The sequence below is a fragment of the Eubalaena glacialis genome, chromosome 14 (genome assembly GCF_028564815.1).
Source record: "Eubalaena glacialis isolate mEubGla1 chromosome 14, mEubGla1.1.hap2.+ XY, whole genome shotgun sequence".
Classification (NCBI taxonomy): Eukaryota; Metazoa; Chordata; class Mammalia; order Artiodactyla; family Balaenidae; genus Eubalaena; species Eubalaena glacialis.
The window spans coordinates 7,541,655-7,568,266 of record NC_083729.1 but is presented as its reverse complement, the minus strand read 5'-3'; the positions used below and the strand labels follow the sequence as shown (position 1 = coordinate 7,568,266).

At 49.2% G+C, this 26,612-nt stretch overlaps 1 protein-coding gene and 1 non-coding gene across 2 annotated transcripts; both read left to right on the top strand.

Moving 5' to 3' along the window:
• The first annotated feature begins 18,353 nt into the window (after positions 1-18,353).
• On the top strand, positions 18,354-25,663 carry ODC1 (ornithine decarboxylase 1). Its single transcript, XM_061210735.1, has 12 exons — positions 18,354-18,585; positions 20,981-21,127; positions 21,218-21,349; positions 21,612-21,785; positions 21,975-22,147; positions 22,423-22,557; positions 22,687-22,768; positions 22,972-23,055; positions 23,714-23,876; positions 23,958-24,070; positions 24,157-24,371; positions 25,181-25,663. Exons 3-12 carry the CDS (start codon positions 21,248-21,250, stop codon positions 25,323-25,325), a joined length of 1,386 nt encoding a protein of 461 aa, XP_061066718.1. The 5' UTR covers positions 18,354-18,585; positions 20,981-21,127; positions 21,218-21,247; the 3' UTR covers positions 25,326-25,663.
• LOC133074888 (small nucleolar RNA SNORA42/SNORA80 family) lies at positions 19,930-20,061 on the top strand. Its single transcript, XR_009697287.1, has one exon. It is a non-coding gene; the product is annotated as a small nucleolar RNA SNORA42/SNORA80 family (small nucleolar RNA).
• Positions 25,664-26,612: the final 949 nt, after the last annotated feature.

Here is a 26,612-nt window from a genome sequence, read left to right as displayed (position 1 = left end):
TGCCTTCCCCCATGGGGAGCACAGCCGGCCTAACCCCACAGAAGCCGGCAAGGCCAGGCGGCCGTGAGCCTGTGAGGTGCCCCAAGGAAGTGGAGGGCCGGTGGGTGGGAAATGAGGGTCTGGCAGCAGAAGCAGGGAGCCCTTGAGGAGAGGGGTGTCCTGGGACCCAGCCGGCCCCCGTTCTGGGCCAGCATTGCCAGAGGCGCCCTAAGAATGGCCCTCAAGAGGGCCACTGAGGCAGGGGCATTGGAGCCTCAGGCAGCCGGGCCACCGGGCCTCTTAGACCAGGCGTCCCGGGCCACTGCCTGCAGAACAGACCCTGAGGCCCCTTTCCTCCCCCTGACTAGACGGTGGGCACGACAAGGTCAGGGACTAGGAGGGCATGTCCTGTGCACCCAACCTTGCCCAGGGATGGCCTGTCCAGCGACAGAAGCATGGAGGCTCCAGATGACCAGCCCTCATAGGAAAAGGACAACACAGCTACCGTGCTGGCCCCAGGCAGCCTCTGACACGCGATGCCCGCAGCCTAGGAGAGCTGGGGCTGGCCGCCTGCCTGGCCCCCCAGCATGCCCACAGCCACCTGGGGTCTTTGGCTCCCTGATGGGTCTGATGTCTCCTCGGCCTCCCTACCTGGGTTGGCCTGAGCCAGTGCCTCAAGCCTTGACCAGTGGGGGATATCTGGGCCTGCAAAGGCAATGACCTGGCCATGGCCAACCCCACCCAAGTCCAGCCCCCTGGGGGCCCTGTCCTCTCCTGCTCTCTGAGCTGTCTGCCTTTCTTACTTAAAGAGTAGCAGAATTAAACAAATGTTTGCTAAGTTCATGTGCCTAGACAGCCTCAAGAACTCCCACACTCGGGTCATGTAATCCTCCCGCTAAAGGAAAGTAGATTTCTTCACTGAAATGGGTCCTTCTAGAAGTTTCTGGGCTATCATAAAGAATGCAACTGTAAAAGAACAAGGATGGTGTGTGTGCATGCACGTACGTGTGTGTGTGTGTGTGTACATGTGCACCTGTGGGCAGCCCCTGGGTCCAATGGGAAGTACTGAATTCAAACCAGAGTACAAAAATGACCCGAGACACCAAAGCTCAGCCAGCTGCCGGGCCCTGCTCTCCAACGAAGGGAGTGAGCAGAGACATGGGCTCATCCTTGATCTGGCTTAGAAGTGCAGACACCCCCAAGCAATGCTGTTTTCTCTCATTTTAAAAAATCACATTTATTATTTATGATCATAAAAGCCAAAACTCACTCATTATAGAAAATTTGGAAAATACAGAGAAAAAGTAAGGTCATCTGAAATCCCACTATCTCTGGGAGAAGTCATATCTCCTGAGCTCTCAGGGGGTGGCAGACACACGGTCCCGTGAGCGGGCACCCAGCTGGGCTGAGGGACCGGCACGCGCGGAGGTTCAGTGAAGGGCTTCGGTCAGACCGTCAGGGGTGGCCGTCCAGCCTGCACTCCAACCCCACCAAAACGATTTACATTTTAGGCTTTTTCTCCCGACGTAAACTACTTCCCTCCTCCGCTTTCAACAAAACTGGGCCCAAATTGCATTCATCTGTAGTCGGCTTTCTGTGTTTAAACCCTGTATTGTAAACATCTTCCCTGGTTGTGAAGCATCCTTTGAGAACACCATTTCGGTCCCTGTGTGAGTTCCCAGCCTATGAAAACCTACCCACGATTTATTTAATTGTCCCGTTTATTAGCCTTTAGGGGCAGCCACGTAAGTGACAGAGGACGCTGCCCCTCTTGAAAAACTGACCCCTCAGGCCACCCCTTCCCGGGGCCCCAGAGCCGGGGCTGCGATGGGCAGGGAGGGGTGATTGGCCAGGGGTCCAGGGCTCCCCTACTCCTTTTTGTCAAAGAGGGTTCTCCTAACTGAGACTGCCAGCTTGCTTGGTGGCTCTGAGGTTTCCTTTGGGGACATGAAAAAGCTCTGGGAGTAGATGGGGGTGCTGGTCACACTACCCTGTGAATGGACTGAATGCTGCTGAATTGTCCACTTCAAAACGGGAAATGTTATGTGGATTTTACCACAATTTTTTACAAAAACTGTCTAACTGGACCCATCACTTTGTGGCAGGACCAGGTTTGCTTCCCTGGTGGCCTCATTCTAACCAGGGGCAGAACAGGAGGAAGGCTTAGACCGTCACAGAAAGTTGCATGCCGCAACTAAAGATCTCACATGCCGCAATGAAGATACCATGTACCGCAAGTAAGACCTGGCGCAGCCAAAATAAATAAATATTTTTTAAAAAATAGTAATGATAGGGAAATGGGGTGGGTGGAGGAATGGGACTAGCAAAACTGTATGTTTTCTGCTCGATTTTTCTATAATGCAAGAACTGCTCTGAAAAAATAAAGTCTATTAATTAAAAAACAAATGATACCACATAGACCCTGGCCAACCAGATGTAAAAAGAGTCCCACAGGCCCCCTGAGGGACGGGCAGCAGCTTTTTCTTTGCTGAATCATGCAGGGAGGCTGGGAGGGAGGAAGGGTCCCAAGGTGGGAGTGGGGGGCAGCAGTCACAGGGCTCAGGGCTGAGGAATTATTTCAATATGTAAATAATTGGTGTGGCCCTAGCATCTGAATATCAACTCTGACTAGTACTAAGATTATCCTTGTTATTTTATATAAGTTAAAGGCAAAAATGAAGCAAGCAAAGATGTGACAGCCCTGTAAGCTAGATATTGTTACCCCGTTTTACACATGAAAAAACCGAGGCCCAGAGAAGTTGTGATTGATCAACAGAGAACGGTCCAGATCTTGGGATCTGAACCCAAGATTTTCTACCTCAAAACCCAGCTCTTCTCAGAGGAGAGAGGGCTCTTCTGGCTGACACTGCTGGCGATTAGCTAACCAGTCACTTGTTTACTTCTTGGTGAAGGTGGGTCACAAAGCTGGCATTTGCAAAGAGCCCAAAGGACGGCTCTACTTGTGCACAAGAGGAGAGCTTCTGCCCGACTTGGCTGCTCCCTCACCGGGCAAATCTTTTCCTTCCCTTTGCTTCACTTTAAATCTGGAGAAAGTCAGCATTGTGAAGATGCTGAGAGCTCACTGGGTCAGTCATCCCACCCTCCCATTTTATAGATGGGAAAAGTGAGGTTCAGAACAGGGAAACGACTTGGCTAAAGAAACAACCAGAACGTGGCAGGGCCAGGGCTAGAAACCAGGCCTTCGTATACCCAGCACGCTGCCTGCTCTCTTGGCAGGGTGCAGGTCAGGGCATAGTCATTCTCACTCCCCAGGTCCCAGTGCACACGTGCAATTAAGCTACAAGGAGCCGTTTCCCCCTGCAGTCAGCGGGCACGGCCACAAGGCCGCTCTGTGAGCTGCACTCAGTGATGTCACTGGGAGTTGTCCACATGTGACTTCATGGAGGTGCGACGGTGTAGCACCCGCCTCCCCTGTGTTTCACATCTGCAGCTCAGCATCTTCCGGATCCTTCATTCACTTTTGTGAAGTGTGTGTTTCACAAAAGTAATATTTAGCTGTGAGTCCATTTTGTGTAATAAGGGGTTTGGTTTTATGACAGGAAGAATTTCCTTTGTCCAGCAGCATGAAAAAGTGGTTTTAAAGTTAAAATTATGTCATGGGGCGGCTCTCAGACTCTGGCAATGTATGACACCTCACAGGGGTGCTTTATTCCAAGGGGAGGTCAGAGCTGAGGGGGCACAGCCTGTGGCTTAGGGAGCCATTCCCACTTGCTTCTGAAGCGCTGAGTTAACAGACTTTCTGTTCCAGGCCAGAATCCTGCCTCAAGGGCACAGCTCTTGAAAGGCCAGGTTGAAAGGGGAAAATGGTTCCAGCAAATTCAGATGGTCTTCAAAATGCAAATGCTGGGACTTCCCTGGTGGTCCAGTGGTTAAGACTCCACACTTCCAATGCAGTGGGCATGGGTTCGATCCCTGGTTGGGGAACTATGATGCCCCATGCTGCGTTGCGCGGTCAAAAAAAAATGCAAATGCTGTTGGGTGTGTCACTATTTGTATGTCTAATATCAACGTTTATAGCTTTGGCCTAGAACTGCAGCAACTAACATGGCAACCACCAGCCAGGCATGGCTATTTAAACGAATTAAAATTAAGTACAATTACAAATTCGGTTTCTCGGTCACTCTAGCCACATTTCAAGTGTCCAGAAGCCATATTAGTAGCTGCCATTCTGGACAGCAAAAATAGAGAACACTCCAGGGGTGCAGAATTGGATGGCATTGGCCTAGAAAGTGAGGACCACTGGCAGGAGTGGGTGAAAAGAGTATTTAGTACAGATCCAGGGACCACCCAGAAAGGCCTGAGCCGCAGAGCACGTGAGCGAGTCTGCAAGTCTAGATGTAGTGAGAAAATCTAGACCTGGGGACAGTGCACATCATTCTACAGGGAGGAATCTGCTGGCTGCACCATGGTGTCAAATCGGTTCTGCACAGAACAAGTTCCAGAATGAACCCCACTTAGTGGGGGACTCGCTGGAGACACAAAGGAACCATAGGCAGTCTCTTGTTTTTCACTTTGCATGTATTTTTAGTCCTGGATATCCAGTCGTGAAGCAATTATTATAAATCGAATCATACTCTTCCAGAAAAATGTTCCTACTTATTCCAAGGGCATGTTTGTTTTCAAGGAACCAAAGTGACCTAGATTAAGGAAAGGGAGATTTCTTCTAAGGAGTTGGGAAATCTCATGACACCTGAGGAAGGCAGCTCTCCCCTGGCAGGGCTGGAAGTGGCCCCTCGCAGGCCCTGGGTGGCCACCCCACCTGCCCCTCTGCATTCCCTTTTCCTGCTCCCTCGGCCACAGGCCACGGGGTCATTCTCCTCTGTGCACGTGCCTTATGTGATTCCCTCAGCTGCCTGCTCTCAGCTGATCCTGGCTGACCGACCCCCAAGCATTGTGGCTCCAGGGTGCCAGCAGTCCAGGCCAAGCATATCTGGTCTGCTAGAATTCGGCCCTGCAGGTCCGGGTCAGGTATCTCTCCGATGTCCAACCGCTTGAGCCTGAGGGTACATTTATTCCAAGACTGTGGAAGGCACATGTGCTCTAGGACAGGTGGAGAAGGAGGAAAGAATGGCTGCCTCTCTGGTACAAATTGGTGTGAGATCAATCAGAACATCCTCAATAGTGTGGTCAGAAAAGAGAAAACAAAACAATGAAAATCTCTATGGTCATTTACAATGATCAGATTCGACTGGAAATTCAAGAATGTGAACCTAAATTTTCAGTGTCCAAGTGTCTAGAACACAGCCTGCTCAATGAATATTTGTACAAAGAACGAATGAATGGCCTCATTGAACTATAAGAGATCCACAGAGTACAGGAATTTTATTTCATATATTTGATTTTTTAAAAATTAATTTATTTATGGCTGCATTGGGTCTTCGTTGCTGTGTGCGGGCTTTCTCTAGTTACAGCGAGCGGGGGCTACTCTTCGTTGCGGTGCACGGGCTTCTCATTGCAGTGCCTTCTCTTGTTATAGAGCACGGGCTCTAGGTGCACGGGCTTCAGTAGTTGTGGCACATGGGCTCAGTAGTTGTGGCTCGTGGGCTCTAGAGCACAGGCTCAGTAGTTGTGGCACACGGGCTTAGTTGTTCCGCAGCATGTGGGATCTTCCTGGACCGGGGCTCGAACCCATGTCCCCTGCATTGGCAGGCAGATTCTTAACCACTGCACCACCAGGGAAATCCCCAAATATTTGATTTTTGAAAGGAAAAAAAAATCCTTTTGTGCCTAAATAGACACAAAGTTTTTAATATCTTTCTTTCAGCAGACATTTACTGAAAATTTACCCTGCACAGCACACTGGGAACCCTTGGCAATGAAAGAGACACAGAACTGGCTCTCAGAGCTCCATCTCTGAGCTCCGTCTCATGGGGAAGACACAAGTTAAGTAAGTTTGTATGTACACGTATTCTAAAGATGATGAAGGAAAACTGAACTTACACTTCCTGACTCTCTTGATAAATTTCACTGTAGCAAAAACAAGTATCCAAAATCATTCCAAAGTATTGGAGGTGGCAATTAAAAATGTTATTTTGAAGACAAAGATGGTGTTTCTCCCATGAGACAGCATTTTAAATATGCCTTAAATCAACAAAGAAATTTGCTTGTCAATTAAAAGTTAGATAATACAGGACAGCATAAAAAAAGAGAGTAAAAATTTTGTCCATTCATATACATTTACAGTATATAAAGTCCCACTGTTTTGTTTGGGGTGATGAACAAGTTCTGGAAATGGATAATAGTGAGGCTGTATAACCTCATGAATGCACTTAATGCCACTGTATTGTATACTTAAGAAATGGATAGGGACTTCCCTGGTGGCAGCAGTGGTTAAGAATCCACCTGCCAATGCAGGAGACACGGGTTCGAGCCCTGGTCCGGGAAGATCCCACATGCCGCGGAGCAAAGCCTGTGCGCCACAACTACTGAGCCTGCGCTCTAGAGCCCACGAGCCACAACTACTGAGCCCATGCACCGCAACTATTGAAGCCGGCGCGCCCTAGAGCCTGTGCTCTGCAATAAGAGAAGCCACCGCAATGAGAAGCCCGCGCACCGCAATGAAGAGTAGCCCCCGCTCGCAGCAACTAGAGAAAGCCCACGTGCAGCAACGAAGACCCAACACAGCCATAAATAAATAAATAAATAAATCTATTAAAAAAAAAAAAAAGAAATGGTTACAATGCTAGATTTTAGGATCTGTATATCTTACCACAATAAAAATGAAAGAAAAAACTCTCACCAAAACAAAAACAAAAACAAAAAACTCTCACCAGACACACAATTTTATAAATGTTTTCTTTTTACAATATAGCACAACATTTCTCCATATCATTAGAAAACATTCATAAATATGATTTTACAGATTGAATACTATTTCATCCTATGGCCGCAGCATAATTTTATTACCATTCCATTCATGCTGGATATTTGGAGTGTTTTCCAATTTGGGTTATTATAAGTGAAGTTTTTGTGAATACCCTTGGGCATAAAATTTCATATGCTTTTTAGAGTCTATCCTTAGGATACAGTCCTAACAGTGGGATTCCCAGACTAAAGGAAATGGCATTCTTAAGGCTTTTGATACTTATTGCCAGATTGCATTCAGTAAATGCTGTACCGATTTGCACTTCTCTTAGTTATGAGAAAGTCACTGTCCCAAGTCCACAGCCTAAACAAATACATTTTTGAAAATTCTTGGTGACCCGTGGTTTCTCCCCTTCCTCCTGCTAGGTGTCTTGCTTCACAGCTCTCAAAGTGCTGCTTTGGGCTGAAAGTCCAGTAACTGCTCTCAAGCCACCAGCTCGGACCCTCGGAAAGAACGTTGGCAGCAGGGCGCCCAGGACTGCAGAGGAGGGCGTGCGGCACGGCCCGAGTTTCAGGCAGGTGGCGCGTTCTGGAGAGAAACTGCGAGAGAGGAGGTGAGTGCAGAGGAGGCCGTGTGAAGGTTGGAAGATAAGAGGCGATGGTCACCTAGCGGGAAGGGACGATGAGACGCCTCAGCCATACCACGACACTAGAACAACAGCACAGACCAGGGCTGACTGCACTAGGCAAGCCAGGATTGACACCAGGACACTAGACCAACAGCACAGACCAGGGCTGACTGCACCAGGCAAGCCAGGATTGACACCCGACTTCAGTACCATCTGGAACCACGTGTCTCCCCTACAGTTAGTACCGAGAGGCTGCATGGAATGGGACCCCAAACATCTGACACGAGTGCCTCACTGGAGACGGTGGGGTTCGGTCTCCACATGGGTGCAGTGAAGGGAAAACATGGTCCCACCATCCAAGGACCGTGCAGCCTACTGGGGTCACAAGACAGCCCATGGCAGAAGGCTAGTTCTCCGCCTTGTCTAGAAAGCAGAGACCAGACAAATCAGATGTGGCCAAGAGATTCCGGAGAGGCCAAAAGCAAAGCGATCCGTAGGAATCCAGGGACTGGGGCTTCCCTGATTTGGGATGAGACAAATTCAATCAGCAAGCATCAAAGGGTCAGCTATTCCAGGAGAAGAAACTGGCCCAGGTAGATGCAGAGGCAGATGTGAAAACTGACAGTGGTTGTGTCCCTTCCAAACGTCCGGGCCTGAGCTGGGCACGTAGCAGTTCACCCAATACACCTGCAACTGACAACAGGCCCGCAAAACTCCACGTCCAACGACCCGACAGAATAATCGCTGGACGCCCAGAAGCACAGAGATGGAAGGACTTCCCTGCGAGCCCGAGGCTCACTCTGACCAGAGCAGCATTTGTGCTGACCAGGTGCTGTGGTTTGAGGGCGGGAGAGTGGAGCCCAGGTGCAGGCAGTGAGGAACTGCATGGCCTGTAGATAATTTTTAAAACTGACTAAAAGCTGCTCTGCATATTATTATCACCATGCCCATCAATTTTAAACAATGTCACTGATAAAATACTCCTCCCTGAAAAAAATTCCTTTGTTCAAAACAATTGCTGTGGTTATGATTGAGTTTTAATAACATAGATGTGAACTTCACGTTTTCATTACCTGCCCTTTCATGAGCTTTGTATTCCGCGCCTAAATTAATTCTGAGAACTCCCAGTTCCACGGCTGGGCCTGATTCCCACACACTGGACCACCTGTGTTCATTCTGAGTCTTGCTCATGGGGGACGATGCTTTGGTGGCCTGACCAACTGGTCCCAGTCAGCTGGGATTTTCTGACTTCAGCCCTGGTCATCCCAAACACTTGGATATCACAGAGGCTGTGAAGGCAAAAAACAGAGCTTGAATTATTGCAATTCTGTCATTCCACTTGCAGTTTTGGTGTTGAAAAAAACATATTTTTGGCCACGCCTTGCGGCTTTCAGGATCTTACTTCCCCGACCAGGGAATGAACCTGGGCCCTCGCAGTGAAAGCACAGAGTCTTAACCACTGGACCGCCAGGGAACTCTCATGGTGTTGAAAATTTAAACAGCAAAAGTGCTAACTGCAAGACATCATCTATTCGTTCAGTAGGTACAAATTTTAGTTTGTACGTGAAATGTTTAACTTAATTTGAATAATGTCTTTAGAACTGAAGTCTCTTCTTTTAAACCCAAGGAACAAATCAAGAAAATAATGATTACTGCTGGTTTTTTACATAAGTTACTGCAGAAGACAATCTTGTACCAAGGAGGGGGTATGAAAGCTTTTCTGTTTCGGGGTCAAGTCCAGTAGGTACAACATTGGTGCTGTGTATAAATTATCTCATTTAATCCCCATGGCAACCTTATGAGGTGGCTTCTTTATTTTCCCCTTTTAGAGATGAGGAAACTGAGACTCAGGGACGTGAACTAACTTGCCAGGGAGGGCTGGGGTTCAGACCCAGGCCCTCTGTCCCCAGAGCCTGCTCTCTTGACTACTCTACTGGGACGTATTTAACCCGAACGCTGGGCTCTTCCAGAGACCAATTCTTGCTGAGGTGTGAAGGCCTGGCTACGAATTTTTTGGTGAGAATGTTACAGCTGCTTCTTTCAGTTTTACGTGGCTGCATAACAAACACCCCAAACTTTAGTGGGTAAAACATCCATCTATTAGGTGCACAGATTGTGTGTGTCAGGGACGGTGGTGCCGGGCTTATCTCTGCTCTGTGACATCTGGGGCCTCAGCTGGGAGGATTTGGTGGCCGAGAGACTCCCCGGCTTGGGGCTGGGTGTTGTCTGTTGGTGTCCTAGCTCACACGCCTCAGTTGCTGCTGGCTATCAGCTGGCAGCTCAGCTCGCTGGGGGCAGAGCACCTGCACAGGGGCTGTCCACGTGGCCTGCAGTTTCTCCCCGCCTGGTGGCCTCAGGGTAGCCTCACTCTTGCAAGGTGACGGTTCCGAAGCTGAGCATCCCAGTTAGCCAGGCAGAAGCTGCATCGCCTTTGTCACATTCTCTAGGTTTAAACAAGTCGCAGGCCTGCCCAGATTCCACTTCGCTTCTCGATGGGGTTGGCAGCTGTCTCTGCAAGCTCCAATTCGCCTCTCTTCTCATTTCTTGCCCAGCTGCTCCTGAATCTCCTAGCTCCGTCAGTGCTCAGCTGGGCCCTTCCTGGGACTTGCAGCCTTCTCCAGTTCCTGGTCTATCACAGATCTGTCAGGCGGTCCCAACCCAGAAAGCATTTTGGTGTGGGGCTCTAGGAGAAGCAGCAGATAAGAGGAGACCTTTGATGTATATGGTATCTGCTGAGTTTTGAAGGCATTTACCAATCACCAGGCAGTAGCTACCTCCCTGGACTGTTGGTGAAAACGTTTATTCAGACTCTGAAATTCCAGACCCTTACATTTTTTAACGTAGCCCCTCTCTAACTGATTCACTGAATACTTTTTGAACGATTTTGTCTCATCCCAATACCCACCGTTTCCCTCCCTCCGGGAAGGCCGTGTCTTCTTTGCTCCTCTGCCCTCCCGAGCTCTGGCATGAGAAAAGAGGGCAGAATGGAGACCAGGGACTGTGTCAGGAGGGCAGGAGGGCTGTGGGAGGCACGGCTGTCAGGGGAGTGTCCCAGCAGGGCAAGGCCATCATAGGAACACAGGTGGGGCAGTCTGCCAAGGAAGGGAGAGAAGGTTCTTCCAGGGAGGGGAGTAAGCAGGTCCCAGGGGTTTCCCTTGCCGGAGACAGAGTGATGGAGACAGTTTCCTGAGACACTGGACCCTCCCCCAATGTTCGAGAAGAAGCAAGGGAAGACAGAAATTTCTGTTTGGACTGTCTTGAAACACAACACCCCACGGGGGCTGAGCTCTGGGGATCACAGCCTTGTAAGCTTTATGTTAACTCGTCTTGAGCTTTGACGATGAGCCCCTGCACACACACACGATCTCTATTCTTCACAGCAAGCTTGGGAGTCCTGGAGAAATCTGAGGTTCTCCCCAAGTGGCTTATCCTACACTCTTGTCCCCTGCTTTCTTCTGGCAGTGGAACCTTCATTTTGACAGATGGTGGATTTGTTTGTTAGGGCTGATGTAACAAAGTGCCACAGACTCGGGGGCTTAGACAACAGAAATGTGTTCTCGCACAGCTCTGGAGGCTGAAGTCCAAGATCTCTGGAGGCTGGAAGTCCAAGATCAAGGTGTCAGCAGAGTTCATTCCTTCTGAGGGCTGTGAGGGAGAATCTCTTCCAGGCCTCTCCCCCAGCTTCCAGGGGTTTTCTGGCAATCTTTGGTGTTTCCTGGCATGTAAAAGCATCACCTTGATCTCTGTCTTTATCTTCCCCTGGCCTTCTCCCTGTGTCTTCATACCATCTTCCCCCTGTGCTTGTCTGTCTCTGTGTCTAAATTTCCCCTTTTTACAAGGACACCAGACATGTTGGATTAGGGTCCATCCTAATGATCTCCTTTAACTTGATTACATCTGCAAAAACCCTGTCTCCAAATAAGATCCCATTCTGAGGTACTGGGGCTTAGGATTTTAATGTATGAATTTGTGGGGCGGCCGGGGGCACAATTTAAGCCCTAACAGACAGCATCTTCCGGGGAGCCATGCTCTTCATGGGAGGCCCAAGCCCACATCCAGTGCTGGGGAGTGAATCATAATCAGCTTATGTCAACCACAGAGGCCCTACTCTCCTTTCCAGGGACGAAGAAGGCAAGAGGATATGGTATGTTCCACCCAATGAGACAGGAAGGGAAGTCTGCTGAGGAAAATCGTCTCTTAGATAAAGAGAGACATAGAGGAAGAGATGCCCTTTCCTTTGTCCTATCTGTACCTGATGCCTAGAACTGGGGCCATCTTGGAACCACAAGGGGAGTTGGGCTCACATTCTGGGCCTGGAAATGACAAAAATGGAAAGGCCTGGGTCTCTGGTGTTGTTCTTGAGGTTCTGAGTGGATGATACTGGAGCCTCCCTTCCTTGAGACTTCTTGTCATAGGAGATGATTAATTTTCCGTGTTGCTTAAGCCAGCGTGTAACGTAACAGTATGCCTACCAGACTCTTCTTGGGAAGTGCCCTCCGAGCGGGCAGGAAGATGCTGACAAGCCTTTGGAAAGGGAGCTGTGCCCGTCGCTGGCTTGTTGGATCTCAGACCCGTTCCCCACCCCTCCGGGCCCTGCTCTGTCTCTTGGGAGGAGTGGAGACGGGGGCTGACCCCTGGAAATCACGCTTGCCGGCTCTCTGGCCAATAGGTTCCAAGTGGGAGGCCCTGGCAGGAGCCTGAGGAAGGCAGAAGTGGACCTTTTCCCTCCCACCTCTCTGCTTCGGGCAGCGTCCACAGCACTGGCTGCTTCCCCTCGGTTCCAGCCCATCTGGTCAGCACCTCTCCCTGTGGTTCCGGTCCTCACTGGACAGCCCCCAGGTCCTCTGCAGGTGGGCCTCGTTCCCGTTTACGCCCAGCCCTATGGGTGGTGGTGCTTCCTGCAGCGGTTAGATATTCTGTTATCTCTGTAGCTGGTTCCCATCCTAGTTAAATTCCCTTTGCTGAACTGCCTTGCCTGCTCTGGCCTGAGCGATACAGGGCACGACCTGCCAAAGGGGAAGGTTTGGTACCTGTGTATGGCGGCCTCCCCGCCTTCTAAGATCACCAGGTCCTGTAGTCAGCGAGGATTTGGTGGGACTGATGGGAAATGCAGGTTGAGGCCAGAGCTGAGTTGTCCGCTCAATGAAGGAAAAGACCCTGGGGGTCGGATGCTGTCCCCAGAACGACCCCACCCACAGACCCCGGTCCTCTCCCCAAAGGAGGCTGGGCCTGTGGAGGGCTGCCTCTCTGTGTGCCCCGGTCTTGTTCTTGCCCTGCGTGCCACGGGCCCCTCGCCGACTCACCCCAGCCCTGCACAAGCCTTTCCAAGCCCAGAGCCCTCCTCCAGCTCCTCCCAATACTCAGAGCAGAGCTCACACCTTTGTCCTTGGGCCCCATGGTGGTACCGTGTGACCACTGTCCCAGGGACCAGGACACCGGAGCACAAGCCTGGGGACCAGCGTCCCCTCCGGACTGTGAGCCCTTGAGAGCGGGGGCCTCCTTTGCTCACCTTCTCCCTGGTGGCTGGAGCGGCCCTGGCCTAGGACGAGGGCTCACAGGCTGTGTGAAGGGAGGCAACGAGCATCCCCTCAGATGTTCCTGCAGCCTGTCCTTGGGAGCCCAGACCCACAGCTGCCCTGTGTCCAGGGGCCCCCGGGGCTCAGTCCGGCACGATGCTGCAGGCCGTTTGGATGGTCTCAGTTCTGACTTGGCAGGAAAGTGATGCTCACACCACACCTGGGAAGAGCACACACCTTCCAGAAGGTCTAGGTTGTGCAAGGGCCCTCCACAGGCTGTTCCCTGCCATGAGAGAAGTCTTGCAGGCTCTGGGGATTCCCAGAGGCGGGGCCCCACTAGGGTGGGCCCCGGCAAAAATGGGGCAGTGGCAAAACCTAGCAGAGGTGCTGCAGCATGTTGGGTCAGATGTAGTCACCAGGAGTTTAAGAGACAGTTTTCTTTTAGCGCTGGGGAGAAGGTCAGGTTTCACTGGGCCCCCATCGGTTCCTCACTGGTCCCCAAGAACCCAGCCCCCAGCTGCATCCAAAGGGGGTCCTTCCTTGCCCACCTGCATGTAGCAGACACTCAACATAAACATGTATTGATGGGCTTCCCTGGTGGTGCAGTGGTTGAGAATCTGCCTGCTAATGCAGGGGACACAGGTTCGAGCCCTGGTCTGGGAAGATCCCACATGCTGCGGAGCAACTGGGCCCGTGCGCCACAACTGCTGAGCCTGCGCGTCTGGAGCCTGTGCTCCTCAACAAGAGAGGCCACGATAATGAGAGGCCCGCGCACCGCGATAAAGAGTGGCCCCCGCTTGCCACAGCTAGAGAAAGCCCTCGCACAGAAACGAAGACCCAACACAGCCCAAAAAATAAATAAATAAATAAATAATAATTAAAGGTGCTAAAAAATAAAAATTAAAAAAAAAAACATGTATTGAACGGATGAATGAATAAACGACCAAAGGAAAATATTCCGAATCTTTTATCCCACAAATTTTAGATAGCACGTGGGGAGAAATTCCCACGAGTTAATCAGTCATGTAGCAAATACAAATCACAGATTTCTCAGGACAGCCCTAGTTTCAATTTAGCAAGATTGAGCGACTTCTGTGTACCAGGTACTGGGCTAGACACTTACGAAGACCAGTAAATCATGGTCCTAACTTCAAAGGGAGTGGGAGTGGGGGAGGCCCAAGGTGTCCGTACGGTGTGATCCATGCTGTGATGTCAGGCATGCAGGGCCTGCAGAGCAGAGTGGTTTCAGGTGGCTAGAGTGGCAGGAGATGGATGAGGCTGGGAAGGTGAGCAGGGCAGACCTCGGAGGCTCCTGGGTGCTAGGCTAAGGCATTTGGACTTTACCCTGTGGACCAAGGGCCACCAGCGAAGGGCTTTAAATAAACAAGTGGTCAGATCTGAAACCTTCTGTCCTAAGGTCAGCCCACGTGTTAGGAAGGTGGCATGTCTGAAGCTGGCCTGGGCACACACTTCCTGGGACTCTGTCTTCAGTCCACTGAAAAGGCAGGCTGTGGGAAGCAAAGCATCGCTAAAATCAATGCGCCAGGCAAGTGAGTTCCTGCTTCTCAACCTCTGGACAGAGGCCACCTCTTCTCTGCAATGTACTATGTGGCCGCTGACATGCCGCAGGGCCTTGCTGGGCTCCCAGAGGCCTGGCCCACTTCCTGCCAGGTGGCCTTTGTCCCAGCAACTCCCAGGGAGCCACACCAGGGCGGAGGCCGGGTGGGGCGGTGATGCAACAGCACTTCATAATACAAACGTCCCGGGACTTCCACTGACACTGGTGTCTTTGGCTTCCAACAGGTACTTTTGGAGATGCTCTACTTCTCCGATGACACCTGTGTTGCTCAGAGCAAGGAGGGCCTCCACGGAAGTTCCCTGTGCCCAGGGCACATCACTTGGATATTGGCAAAGATGGTACACTTTCCGCCTCAGAGGGTGGATTGGATTTTTGGAAACACCTAAAACAATTTAAGGGCAAGCCTGGAGCGTTAGTGAGTAACTGAGCTTCCAAACATTATTTTTGGTCCAGCATCCACATGTGACTAGCAGTGTCCCGTGACTAATTCCTATTTCCCTGAGTTGTGGCATCCTTGCAGGACAGGTCCTAACCTCCCAAAGTCCTCCTGTGGCTGGATGTCATGAGCCTCACTCCAGAGTCAACTCTTACTACACTTCTGGGAAGAGATTTGGTGCAGAATATATACGACCACGGACGTGTGGACAGAACACAAACCCATTTCCCAGAAAGTTCTCAATTTTTACTGGAATGTTGACTCTTCCATTACTGAGGACATGGATACATAAATTCTTGCTGACCATTGTCTTTTATGTTACTTCTTCTCAGTAAAGGTGACTCCTTAAATTTGTAATCATCACATACCTTTATAAGCCCTTTCGGGTAAGTAAGTTAAGAAAAAATACCTTCTGCTCCAGACATGTCCTCACTTTGGGTTCAGAAAATGTGATTTGCAGATTCATACAGAGCTCTTTGTAAAAGAAGTCAGAGATTCTTAGAACATCAGAGTGCAAGAGCCTGAGTTTTCATTCAGTCCAGTCCAGCCAGAGTGCATTTTACAGAAAGAGCTTGAGATCCAGACAGCAGAAGTGATACCCAGGGATGAGCTAGGTGCTGAGGGTAGCTAAAGAAATTGGAGGTGGTCCCAGAACTTAGGTGGGATGACTAAGGGTACAGATCTTATTGGCATGTCCAACGTGGTTTCAGATGTTTCTGTTCACTTCCCTAAGGTGCTGCTTCTGTGCCAAACACAAAAGCCTCATCTCCATGTAAGGGTAACTTCTAGGTGTTGGACTTCACATAGTTTTCAAGGATCTGCTGCTTTTCTCTAAGGAAAAAAAAAAAAAGTAAGGGAGAAGATAAACTCTACTGAAAATATACAGAAAGACATGAATGCCATGCATCTGAACAAAGCCAGGTTTAATCACTGTAGGTTTATCTTTTCAGATCCAGATTGGTAACTGGGTTTAATGACTCAGGCAGGCTGACTCCCAGACCCAAGGCCAAACTCTAAGAGTCTGTCTGCGGCCAGGAGGGCCAGCTCTCAGGGAAGCCGTACTTCCTCCTTCTCTTGCTTCTGTTTCCCCATCTGGGTCAAGATGGGGCATCTGGGCAAGGCCAGGCCTCCCCAGGGGAAAGTGCAGCACATGGGCAGCTTGGGGTGGGCTAGCAGGAGAGGCAGTGTGGGACGTGACCACATGTGAGTAGCACATATGAGCAGCAGAGGGACAGATCACCCGGCTTCCTGAATCAAGAACTCACCTCTGCGTTCCAGCTAATACTTCTAGTTCTAAAATACGATCACAGAACTGAGCTGAAAGGGACTCTAGATCAGGCCCGAACTCTTCCCTTGATGGCTGGAGAGAGGCTCACAGGGGGTCAAGGAGATGGTCAAGGTCACACAAGGCAAGCTGCCGGCGGGACGGGGGTGCTGGCTATCCTTCCCTCCACACCGGGCTCCTACTAGGATCCCACACGCTGAGACATCCGGTTCCCTCTGCTGGGAGGAAGCCGAATAGTGGGGACAGTGTTTGCCACGCAAGGACTGGTTGATTGATGTGCCTCGGAGAGCTGGGCAGTGCAGACAATGCTCCCCTCTCGTCCCCAGCTCTGGACATGGGAGACTTCCGGAGTTTGAGGAAAAATCTGCGTGTCACTGGAACAAAATGTTTCTTCTCAGAGTGGGGACAAATACCAGAGCGTTCACCATGGAATCAAAGCTGTCCCACTTAGTGCCTGGGATTGTAATGGTGTCTGATGGGACTGTTAATTTCATTATTAATCTCATGCCCTCCTAGGAATTAAACTTGCTGGGATGCGGATAACTCCCCTCTCCCTCTCTCTCACTGGTACCCAGTGGTTGCTCAAGGACTATGTAAAAATAAGGTTGATCAGGGTGGCCAAGAAAAAAGGGAGCTCAGCCTGTCATATCCCTTCACATATGAAGACTCATTACTGTTTACTGCTGTTTTCCCTGTTCTTGATTCTGTGGAAGCCATGCATGGTCCAGGGAGAGTTAGATACTCATTCATTCCTGCATTCATCAAACAAGTACTCTCTCCTCACAAAGGAGGTTTCTGTAGCTGTAAAGATCCTTGGGTCTTCTAGTCCAGCCTTCTTCTGAGGCCCAGAGAAGGGAGGTACCTTACCCAAGATCACACAGCAAGTTGGGGCCAAGGTGGGCTACAGTCTTGAGCTCTTCCAGGGTCCCGAGCACTGACTGTGTGCCTGGGGCTAGTTTCACACCGTTTTACTCCCACCCGCAGCCCTCAGGTCGGTCACACCCTAGGTTGGGACATAATCACCTGTTGGATTTTGTCTACAAGGGAAGGAACGGTAAAAATGCAAGGGGAAAAAAGTGCCCCAAATCCCTCCCTGGGGCCGGCAGTGGGGGGGTGGCCTGCACCCTGGAGAGGCCAGTTCTCCACCAGACCCTTGGCTGCACTCTTGGGGACTCCCAATTGATGACACAGTTTTTTCCATATGTATTTCTTGAGTAGACACTGGTGGTGTGTTGGGACTCAACTCTCCCAAAGCGTGCCAATCGCAGCTGCCCTTAAAGAAGTCATTGATGAGTGCCACCCAATACAACTAAGGGCAGTGGATCGCTCGGTGGCTTGCAAACCTGTTACTTCCTACCCCTTCCCCTAATGCCCTTAGACAAGTCTTTGGCTTGGTAAGCATAACGCGTATCTTCGCTTGTCCACTGCTGTCTGCCACCTAGTTAGTTGTAAGACACCTGGATATGTTAGACACGGTTTACAGGCGCAGTGGCTCGGGAGCTGCCCCCAGCTGTGCCGCTAACCTGCCGGATGACATTTCTCCCTTCTGCGTCTCTGCCCCCTTCTTCGTGGGGTGGAACTGCGCCAGAATCGCTTCCAGGTCCCTCCCATAGGAATGGAGACGCCGGGCAGAAGGAGCCAGAGTGTGCCAGGTGGGGTCCACGTGGCCCGCTCGCGCCCGCGATTTCCTTTCTCCGCCCGAGGGCACGAGGCATTTAATGCCAGGTGGAAGAACAGTGCTGCTTGGCGCAGGAGCTCAAATTTGGCGGCGGTCAGAGGCAGGTTTCGCAATTCTTCGGCTGCGGCTCTTGGCCCCAGGCGGAGCGCCAGGCGCAGGCGCCTGAGGGTGCGTTATTGGAGCCCAGGGCCCGCGGCGTGTGCGCCTGCGCGGGCCTGCAGCTGGCCCGGGAGGGGCGGGGGGCGCTCGGATGCGCTGACGTCTAACCGCCCGCGCCCCCCGGCCCTCCGCCCGGCTCCGGGTTGGCCGCCGCCGCGCCCCGCCCCCTCCCTGGGAGGACGCCCGGACGGAACCGATCGCGGCTGGTTTGAGCTGGTGCGTTTCCATGACGACACGCGCGGCGCTATAAGTAGCGGAGCGGCGGCGAGTTGGGCTTTGTCAGTCCCCTGAGCCTCCGCCGCCGCCGCCGTCCCTCTGCCAGCGCTCCGGCGCCACCTCGGGCCGGCGGTTCTCCGCGGGAGGGAGTGAGGCGGCGGGCGGCCGGGCGGGCGGCTGACGGAGGCGGCGGGGACAGCGGCGGGGCGGCCGGCGGCCCTGCGCGCTCGGCGGCGGCGTCTGGTCTCCATGGGGTCTGCCCGCGACGCCCGTGCGCTCTAAGGTGAGAGGGGCGCGTCCGGGCGGTTGGAAGGCCGGGGGAGCGGGGGTGACGGCCACGTGTCCCTGCGCCCAGGCCCGGCCTGAGGCCGGAGCAGCTCCCGCGCCCTGGAGCTGCGAGGACACGTGGTCGCAGAGCCGGCCGCTGGCCCCTGACTTCGGTGAGCCGCTGCGCCCCCGGCCCTGGCGTCCCCGGTGAAGCCGGCCCCCGGCGCGCACGGCGGCCGCCCTCCCGGCTCAGGGCAGCCTGGGCTGGAACGGCCCGGGGTTCATCTCCCCCGAACCACGTCAGTGAGGGTTTCTGAGCCGGAAGCTGTTGAAAAGGGTCGGTCGTTCCTTCAACCGCTGTTTTTTTTTAAAAACCCATCTGGCAGTCCGGTAGCAGGTGCAGGAGAGGTTAGAGGCGAGCTGGCGCAGGTCTCCGGGCGCCCATCGCTCGCACTCACTTCTAGACGGAAGAGACGTGCCATTCCGCCGTGTTGCCCTGGAATTTCCTTTTCTTTTTTCATTTTAGCTTTTATTTGTGCTATGTGTACAGAGCGAATGACCCATTATAGAAACCCACTCGGGTCGCTAGAGCTGAGATGAGATAACCTTGTAATAACAACTGGTAATACTCAGCCGGCCATGGCTTAGAGTTGTTTACGGGTCTTTGAATGACTTGGTGAGTCAAGAAAAACCTATATTATTAAGATCCCAGTTCAGGCTTAGGCATAGGAGCCAGTCCCAAGATCTTCCCAAAAAGACCAACTGTGTTTGAAAATCCGAAATAATGGGGGAAAGTGTGGGGAGTAGAACCTCTTGGAAATGTCTAGGGACGACAAAGAATGTGTTGACTTCATTCAAACCTAAAATAGGGCGTAATTTAGTTGACTTGTAAATTTTTCAGTTGCTGTTTGAATTAGTACCTGTCTTTTCTAACGTTACCCAGTTGGCAGTAAAGCATTTCATAGCAGAGAGGTGCTATCTTGCGCTAATCCGAGTCATTTTAAGTAACTTAGCTATACAGAAAGAATACCAAAAGGTGTTCTTGGGTGAAATGTCTCTATATCAAAAGTTATTGAGATGAAGCTTTGAAAGATACAAGAAAGCAAAATACTTAGTAGGGGTGTATTTCAGAGAAACAAAAACGTCCTAAGCTTAAGCCTGAATATTGCCTTAAAAATGTTTAACAAGACTCTAAATAGCCCAGTCTGTCACCGGTGAGCGTATTTAAATGTTATTATATAGACAAAATGGGTTTGCTGGCAGTTAAGTCTCTTCCCTTCCCCTATGCGCGATTTAGGCAACGTAGGAGGTTGACAGTGCCAGCAAGTCACATTAGATCAAGTCTTGCAAGTTCTGCCGTGCATGGGTTTGGATTTATGGCAGGCCCGTCCCCCTGGGCCTCTCATAGTGTCCCATGCCAGAGCAAACTGGCCCTGAACCATTGCCTGGCCTCTGCCCGTAGGCTGCAGGCACTGAAGCGGGTTGCACAGTGGAAAAGTAGCCCTCCCTGGCAGAAATTAAATAGGTTAAAATCAGTAATCTTAAGATAACTGTCATTGACCAATGTCGCATTTCATGAAGGCCAAGGACAGTGGCTCTGATTGTTAAATGAGCTTTATTTTTGCTTATTCATAAATTATTGTTGGCTTATTTTTGTTATTCATAAAGTTAGTCAAAAATTATTACCAGGTGATGATCCTTCATAGCTAAGCAAGTATTAGAGTGCCTGTAAGGACAGTTGAGGTTCCCAGAATTGCTAATTTAGTAGGCAGTGCTGGTTTAAGAATACTGATTTCTGATCAGCTACAGCAACTGTAATACATTATGTTGATTTGAAGATTGCAGTTTTAAAAAACACATGCCTAGCATGAAAATTAACTCATAAAATTCTCAGGAAACTTAAGAGCACTCAGTAAATTGAGAGCAATGATGCCTGTTAGTCACTAAAAGTTTTTCTGTATAAGACTTAGGAAATAGCAAGATGTTTATATAGCAACTTTGAAAAATTGCTGTCATGCTATTTTAAGCTTCTAAAGAGAAACAGATCCGAAATAAAGTAAGCTAACTGTCATGAAACTTTTTCCCTATCAGTGAACTAAGTGCAGGAAAGCTTCTGAAACCTGCATTCAGCATTTTTTACCAGGGATATTTGAAATGCTTTTTTTGAGGTGGTCAGTACTACATATGGAAGTTCAGTGTGAAAAAAATCTAGTGTTGAATCTGTGGTGTCCTCATTCCATTGAGGTTTATGGGATCATGTGACCTAAACCTAGGAATAATGGGATTCCCAAACCCAGTGAGTGAGGTATCTGTGGAGGGTGCTTGAGTAGTCCTGCTGCTTGTGTGTGCTCAGTTGTGCTAAATTGTGTGATCAGTCAGTAACTGATCTTCCAATTTAATGTGTTCCGAAGGTGGACAGCAGATTGTGCGTTTGTCAGGACATTTTCACTGCTGCAGCAAGGGCACGCCCATCCTTCACTGGGACTTGGAATTCCTGGAGAATTGCCTTTGTGAAAAGCTGGCATAATTTCTTTAAATTTCATCTCTTAGTTTCCCTTGTAAGTATTCATGGTTGTTGCAGGTTTATCTTATTAGGAGTTACTAAGTATTGCTAAGACTTCTGAGTAAATTGTCTGCCCTGTTTGCAGTTTGTTGTTTCAGAAAGATATCAAGGAACCATGAATAACTTTAGTAATGAAGAGTTTGACTGCCATTTCTTGGATGAAGGCTTTACTGCCAAGGACATTCTGGACCAAAAAATTAATGAAGTTTCTTCTTCTGTAAGTGTATGTTAAGTCCTTGCTGGGAGTGCAGCTTTGAGAATGTTGGGTTGGATGGGAAGCTTCAGTGGGGTCTTGCGGAAATGGAAGTGTCTTATTAGGGAATTTAGAATTTAATTGGCTATGGCTCCTCCAATAATAATGATATTCATGCCAGGGATTGACTAAATAGAGTAGGATTCATGAGAATGACGGGCAAGAGACGGGAAGGCTGCATGTTGGACATATTGTTAGGCTGCTGATGTGTTTCCTGTTACCGCAGGACGATAAGGATGCCTTCTATGTTGCGGACCTGGGAGACATCCTAAAGAAACATCTGAGATGGTTTAAAGCTCTTCCTCGGGTCACCCCCTTTTATGCAGTCAAATGCAATGATAGCAGAACCATAGTGAAGACCCTAGCTGCCATAGGGACAGGATTTGACTGTGCCAGCAAGGTGAGCAAAAGCCCCAGAACTCACGTGATTGTAATGGCCTCGGTGTTCCCAGCAGGGCAGATCGAAATTGTGTTGCTGGGGCAGGAATTGCGTTGCTAGTGAATTGAGTGGGGATGGTGACAGCTTCCCATGTTTTTCTGTTGCTTCCATGTATTAGCTACATGTCTTGTAACACCTCTTCTTTTTCAGACTGAAATCCAGTTGGTGCAGAGTCTCGGGGTGCCTCCAGAGAGGATTATCTATGCAAATCCTTGTAAACAAGTGTCTCAGATTAAATACGCTGCCAATAATGGAGTCCAGATGATGACTTTTGATAGTGAAGTTGAGTTGATGAAAGTTGCCAGGGCACATCCAAAGGCCAAGTGAGTTACTTCTCCATTTGAGGGCAGGGTCAGATGTGGCATCTGTATAATAATGGCAGACAAACTCAAATTTCCAGTTGTTAGATTTCCATACTTTAGTAAATTATCTGTGTACTGGATCAGAGACAAAGTAGAAAAAAGCTTAAACCCTCTTGATTAATAAAACCAAATTAGACTCAAACCACAGGGTATCAGAGCCAAGGAGTCTCTGTCTTAACCATGGCTGTAGGTGATCTTCTGTTATGGGAAACTTGATACACTTTTCTTGCTTCTAGGTTGGTTTTGCGGATTGCCACTGATGATTCCAAAGCAGTCTGTCGCCTCAGTGTCAAATTTGGTGCCACACTCAAAACCAGCAGGCTTCTTTTGGAACGGGCAAAAGAGCTAGATATTGATGTCATTGGTGTCAGGTGAGATCTTGGTGATGGCAGAGGTAGAGATTAAGATTAGACAATGCAAGTTTTACAGGTTTTCTCCCACTATGAATAGTTATTTCCAGAAATAGTAAGAAATAGCATATTCTACTTTTTTTGCCCCAGCTTCCATGTCGGAAGTGGTTGTACTGATCCGGAGACCTTTGTGCAGGCCATCTCTGATGCCCGCTGTGTCTTTGACATGGGAGTGAGTATATGTGAACCCCAAGTGGGAGGAGGGGGGCAAGGATGACAGTAATAACTAGTCCCAATTCCAGAATTGACCTTTTGTAGACGTCATCTCATATTACAGACATTTAACCCTATCTGCTGCATGCATTTTTCATGACTTGTTATGAATCTGGCTACTTGATTGACTTAATTTGATTGAATTAACTTTCTTGACTCTAGGCTGAGGTTGGTTTCAACATGTATCTGCTTGATATTGGTGGTGGCTTTCCTGGATCTGAGGATGTAAAGCTTAAATTTGAAGAGGTAATTTATAACAAAACTATAATCTGTAGCTCTTAGCAAGTTCCTTTTTGGAATATTTCAAAACTTACTAGTTTTAACAGATAGTAAAGGGACTCTACAAACATGAAAATAAATGTCTTGGTGTGGTATTTTGAATGACTTCTGTGCTATTTAAAATTGTACTTAAGGGACTTCCCTGGTGGCACAGTGGATAAGACTCCGAGCTCCCAATGCAGGGGGCCCGGGTTCGATCCCTGGTCAAGGAACTAGAAGAAGTTAGGCCATTATATGCTACTCATTTATAAAATAAATCCGTACTCTTTTTTGTTAAAATTATGTGAATAGGCAGAATAGAAAGTTTTGTTCTGTTGGCATGTATTTGCTAGATAAAAACATTTAGGCACTTTGTAAGTGGTAATAAACTTGTATCATTGTTTAATAAAATCATACCCATAACATCTTCAAGAGGGTAGAAAGGGTGTCTGGAGGGGAATCAAAATGAAACCACAGGGATGTACAGGCTGGTTTTCAGGGAGATGTTTATCTTTTGCTGTTGTTTGAGGGTAAACCTCTCTACTGATGACTGCTCTCAGTGTTTTTGATGTGTCATGTCACAAAGTGCTGGTCTGTGTGAGTTCCCCTTGATGACCAACTGCTCTTTTCTATCTCACTCTGGTAGATCACCAGTGTAATCAACCCGGCGTTGGACAAGTATTTTCCATCAGACTCTGGAGTTAGAATCATAGCTGAGCCAGGCAGATACTATGTTGCATCAGCTTTCACGCTAGCAGTTAATATCATTGCCAAAAAACGCGTATTAAAGGAACAGACGGGCTCTGATGGTACGTACAAAGGATGAATCATCGCATGTATAACAAAGTTGGTACATAAAGTGGTAATTGAGACTAATTCTGCTTTTCTAGATGAAGATGAGTCAAGTGAACAGACATTTATGTATTACGTGAATGATGGAGTATACGGATCCTTCAACTGCATCCTCTACGATCATGCACACGTGAAGCCTCTTCTGCAGAAGGTACCTTCTGAACATGCTGTATACAGCAGTTAAGATGATTGGTCAGAACACGTGTAAGCAGGTGTGTTTTCCTCTCTCAAATGTAGAGACCCAAACCAGATGAGAAGTATTATTCATCCAGCATCTGGGGACCGACCTGTGATGGCCTGGATCGCATTGTTGAGCGCTGTAACTTGCCCGAGATGCATGTGGGCGATTGGATGCTCTTTGAAAACATGGGTGCTTACACTGTCGCTGCTGCTTCTACTTTCAATGGATTCCAGAGACCGACCATCTACTATGTGATGTCAGGGCCAACATGGTTAGTGACAACAGTGTGTGTGTTTATGTTTCCGATAAGAAAATAAAACCTTCCTGGATTTGTTATGCTTGCTTTTGCCGAATAAGAAATTGCTTTACCTAGGATTAAATAGTAACATTTTTTTTTAATTGTTTTTCTCTCCATATTAATGTATGCTTTAGAAATTTTGGAAAATACAATGGAAGGAAAATCTCTTCAATAATAGTGATCTGTATTTTCAGATTTTTAAGGCATAATCATTTTAGAAAAGATCAGGATATTTCTATGCAACTAGAATTTTTTTTTTTTAATTTTATTTATTTATTTATTTATTTATTTATGGCTGTGTTGGGTCTTCGTTTCTGTGCGAGGGCTTTCTCTAGTGGCGGCGAGTGGGGGCCACTCTTCATCGCGGTGCGCGGGCCTCTCACTATCGCGGCCTCTCCTGTTACGGAGCACAGGCTCCAGACGCGCAGGCTCAGCAATTGTGCCTCACGGGCCTAGTCGCTCTGCGGCATGTGGGATCTTCCCAGACCAGGGCTCGAACCCGTGTCCCCTGCACTGGCAGGCAGATTCTCAACCACTGCGCCACCAGGGAAGCCCCAACTAGAATATTTTAATTAGTGTCTGTGACTTGTGCTTTCCTTGTTACCATAAAGATGATTCTGAAGAAATGCTTGCTGTAGAGCTACGTTGAATTGCTTCCTGATGACATAGTAACCAAGGGCATAAATAGGCTCATGAATAAGTTATTCTCAGTTTCTCGGTGTGAAATTGCTCAGTGAGGGGTGACTCAGGGTTTCTGAACATGCCACTTCTGTCTCTTTCAGGCAACTGATGCAGCAAATCCAGAACCACGACTTCCCACCCGGAGTAGAGGAGCAGGATGTTGGCACTCTGCCTGTGTCCTGTGCTTGGGAGAGTGGAATGAAACGGCACCCAGCAGCCTGTGCTTCAGCTCGTATTAATGTGTAGATACCATTCTTGTAGCTGTTAACTGCGCGTTTAGCTTGATTTAAGGGTTTGGGGGGGACCACTTAACTTAATTACTGCTAGTTTTGGATGTCTATGTGAATAGGGTTGGCACAGATGCAGCAATGTGGAAGACTAGGCGATGGGGTCACACTTATCTGTGTTCCTATGGAAACTATTTGAATATTTGTTTTATATGGATTTTTATTCACTTTTCAAACGTGCTACTAAAGCGTGCCCCTCAACTGCTGAGCAAGCGTTTGTAGCTTGCGCGGCGGCGGAATGGGCCAGAAGCTTAGTGTCGCGACCTGTTTTAAAGTAAATAAAGTATCTTGAAATAATTAGGCATTGGGAAATTTTTACAGTGTGTCCATTCCAAATGGCTCACCTTGAGTGTGTTTTACAGGTGGGGAATTGATGTTTTTTCCCATAGGCTGAGAAAATTGCCCCAGAGGACTAAGGAGTTGACAGGTTTTTAATATTTTGAAGATCCATGGAATGCCTTTTTCCTGTTTGACGCTTTTATTTCAAGTCCGCGAGTCCTGTAGGAAGTTTGCTGTGGATTCTCGGAAAGAATAGTGAGTGGGTCTAGCCCCATGTGCGGTGGAAGGAAAAGGAGGGGCGAGACAGTGGGCAGTCTCTGCTGTTAATGGCTCAGTCCACCCTGGATGCGACTGTGAGCTTGGAGTGCCCAGAGACCCTTGTTAACTAGCCGGCCTGCGGTGAGCAGGGCTGGTGCCCAGGCCCTCTGAACCCTGCCTCCAGAGGCTAGACACAGGCCCTCCCCATCTTGACTTCACTAGTTGCATAGTTACAACTAGTTAGGAATGTAGCACCGCTTTTGGCAGTTGTTACACGTGTTGTAGATCTTTACCTTTCCGACCTTGGCCTTTTATATTCTCTTACTCAACTTGTACCCCCATTCCTCAGAAAAGGTTGGCAGGCTCTCATAGTAAATTTCCAAAATGGGAATTGTGAATTCCTGCTGTAGCACAGGGAGGAGGGAGGAAAGGAAGGCCATGTAAAAGCCAGGTGTCACCTTAGTAACTGCCACTTGTCTGCACCAGACACTGCAGACGGCACTGAGTGTCTCACCAGCTTCTTTAGAGGGACACGGGGAGACAGCATGTGGTACAGATGGGAATGCTGCAGCTTCTTGCATCTCAGGGACTAAATGAAGCGCTTCTGCTGATGCTGTTAGTACCTTTACCAAGGGGTTGAGGGGAGTGACTTGTGTTTCTAAAAAGCCACCTTCCCCCAAGACCTGAGTTCCACCTGGACACAGCACAT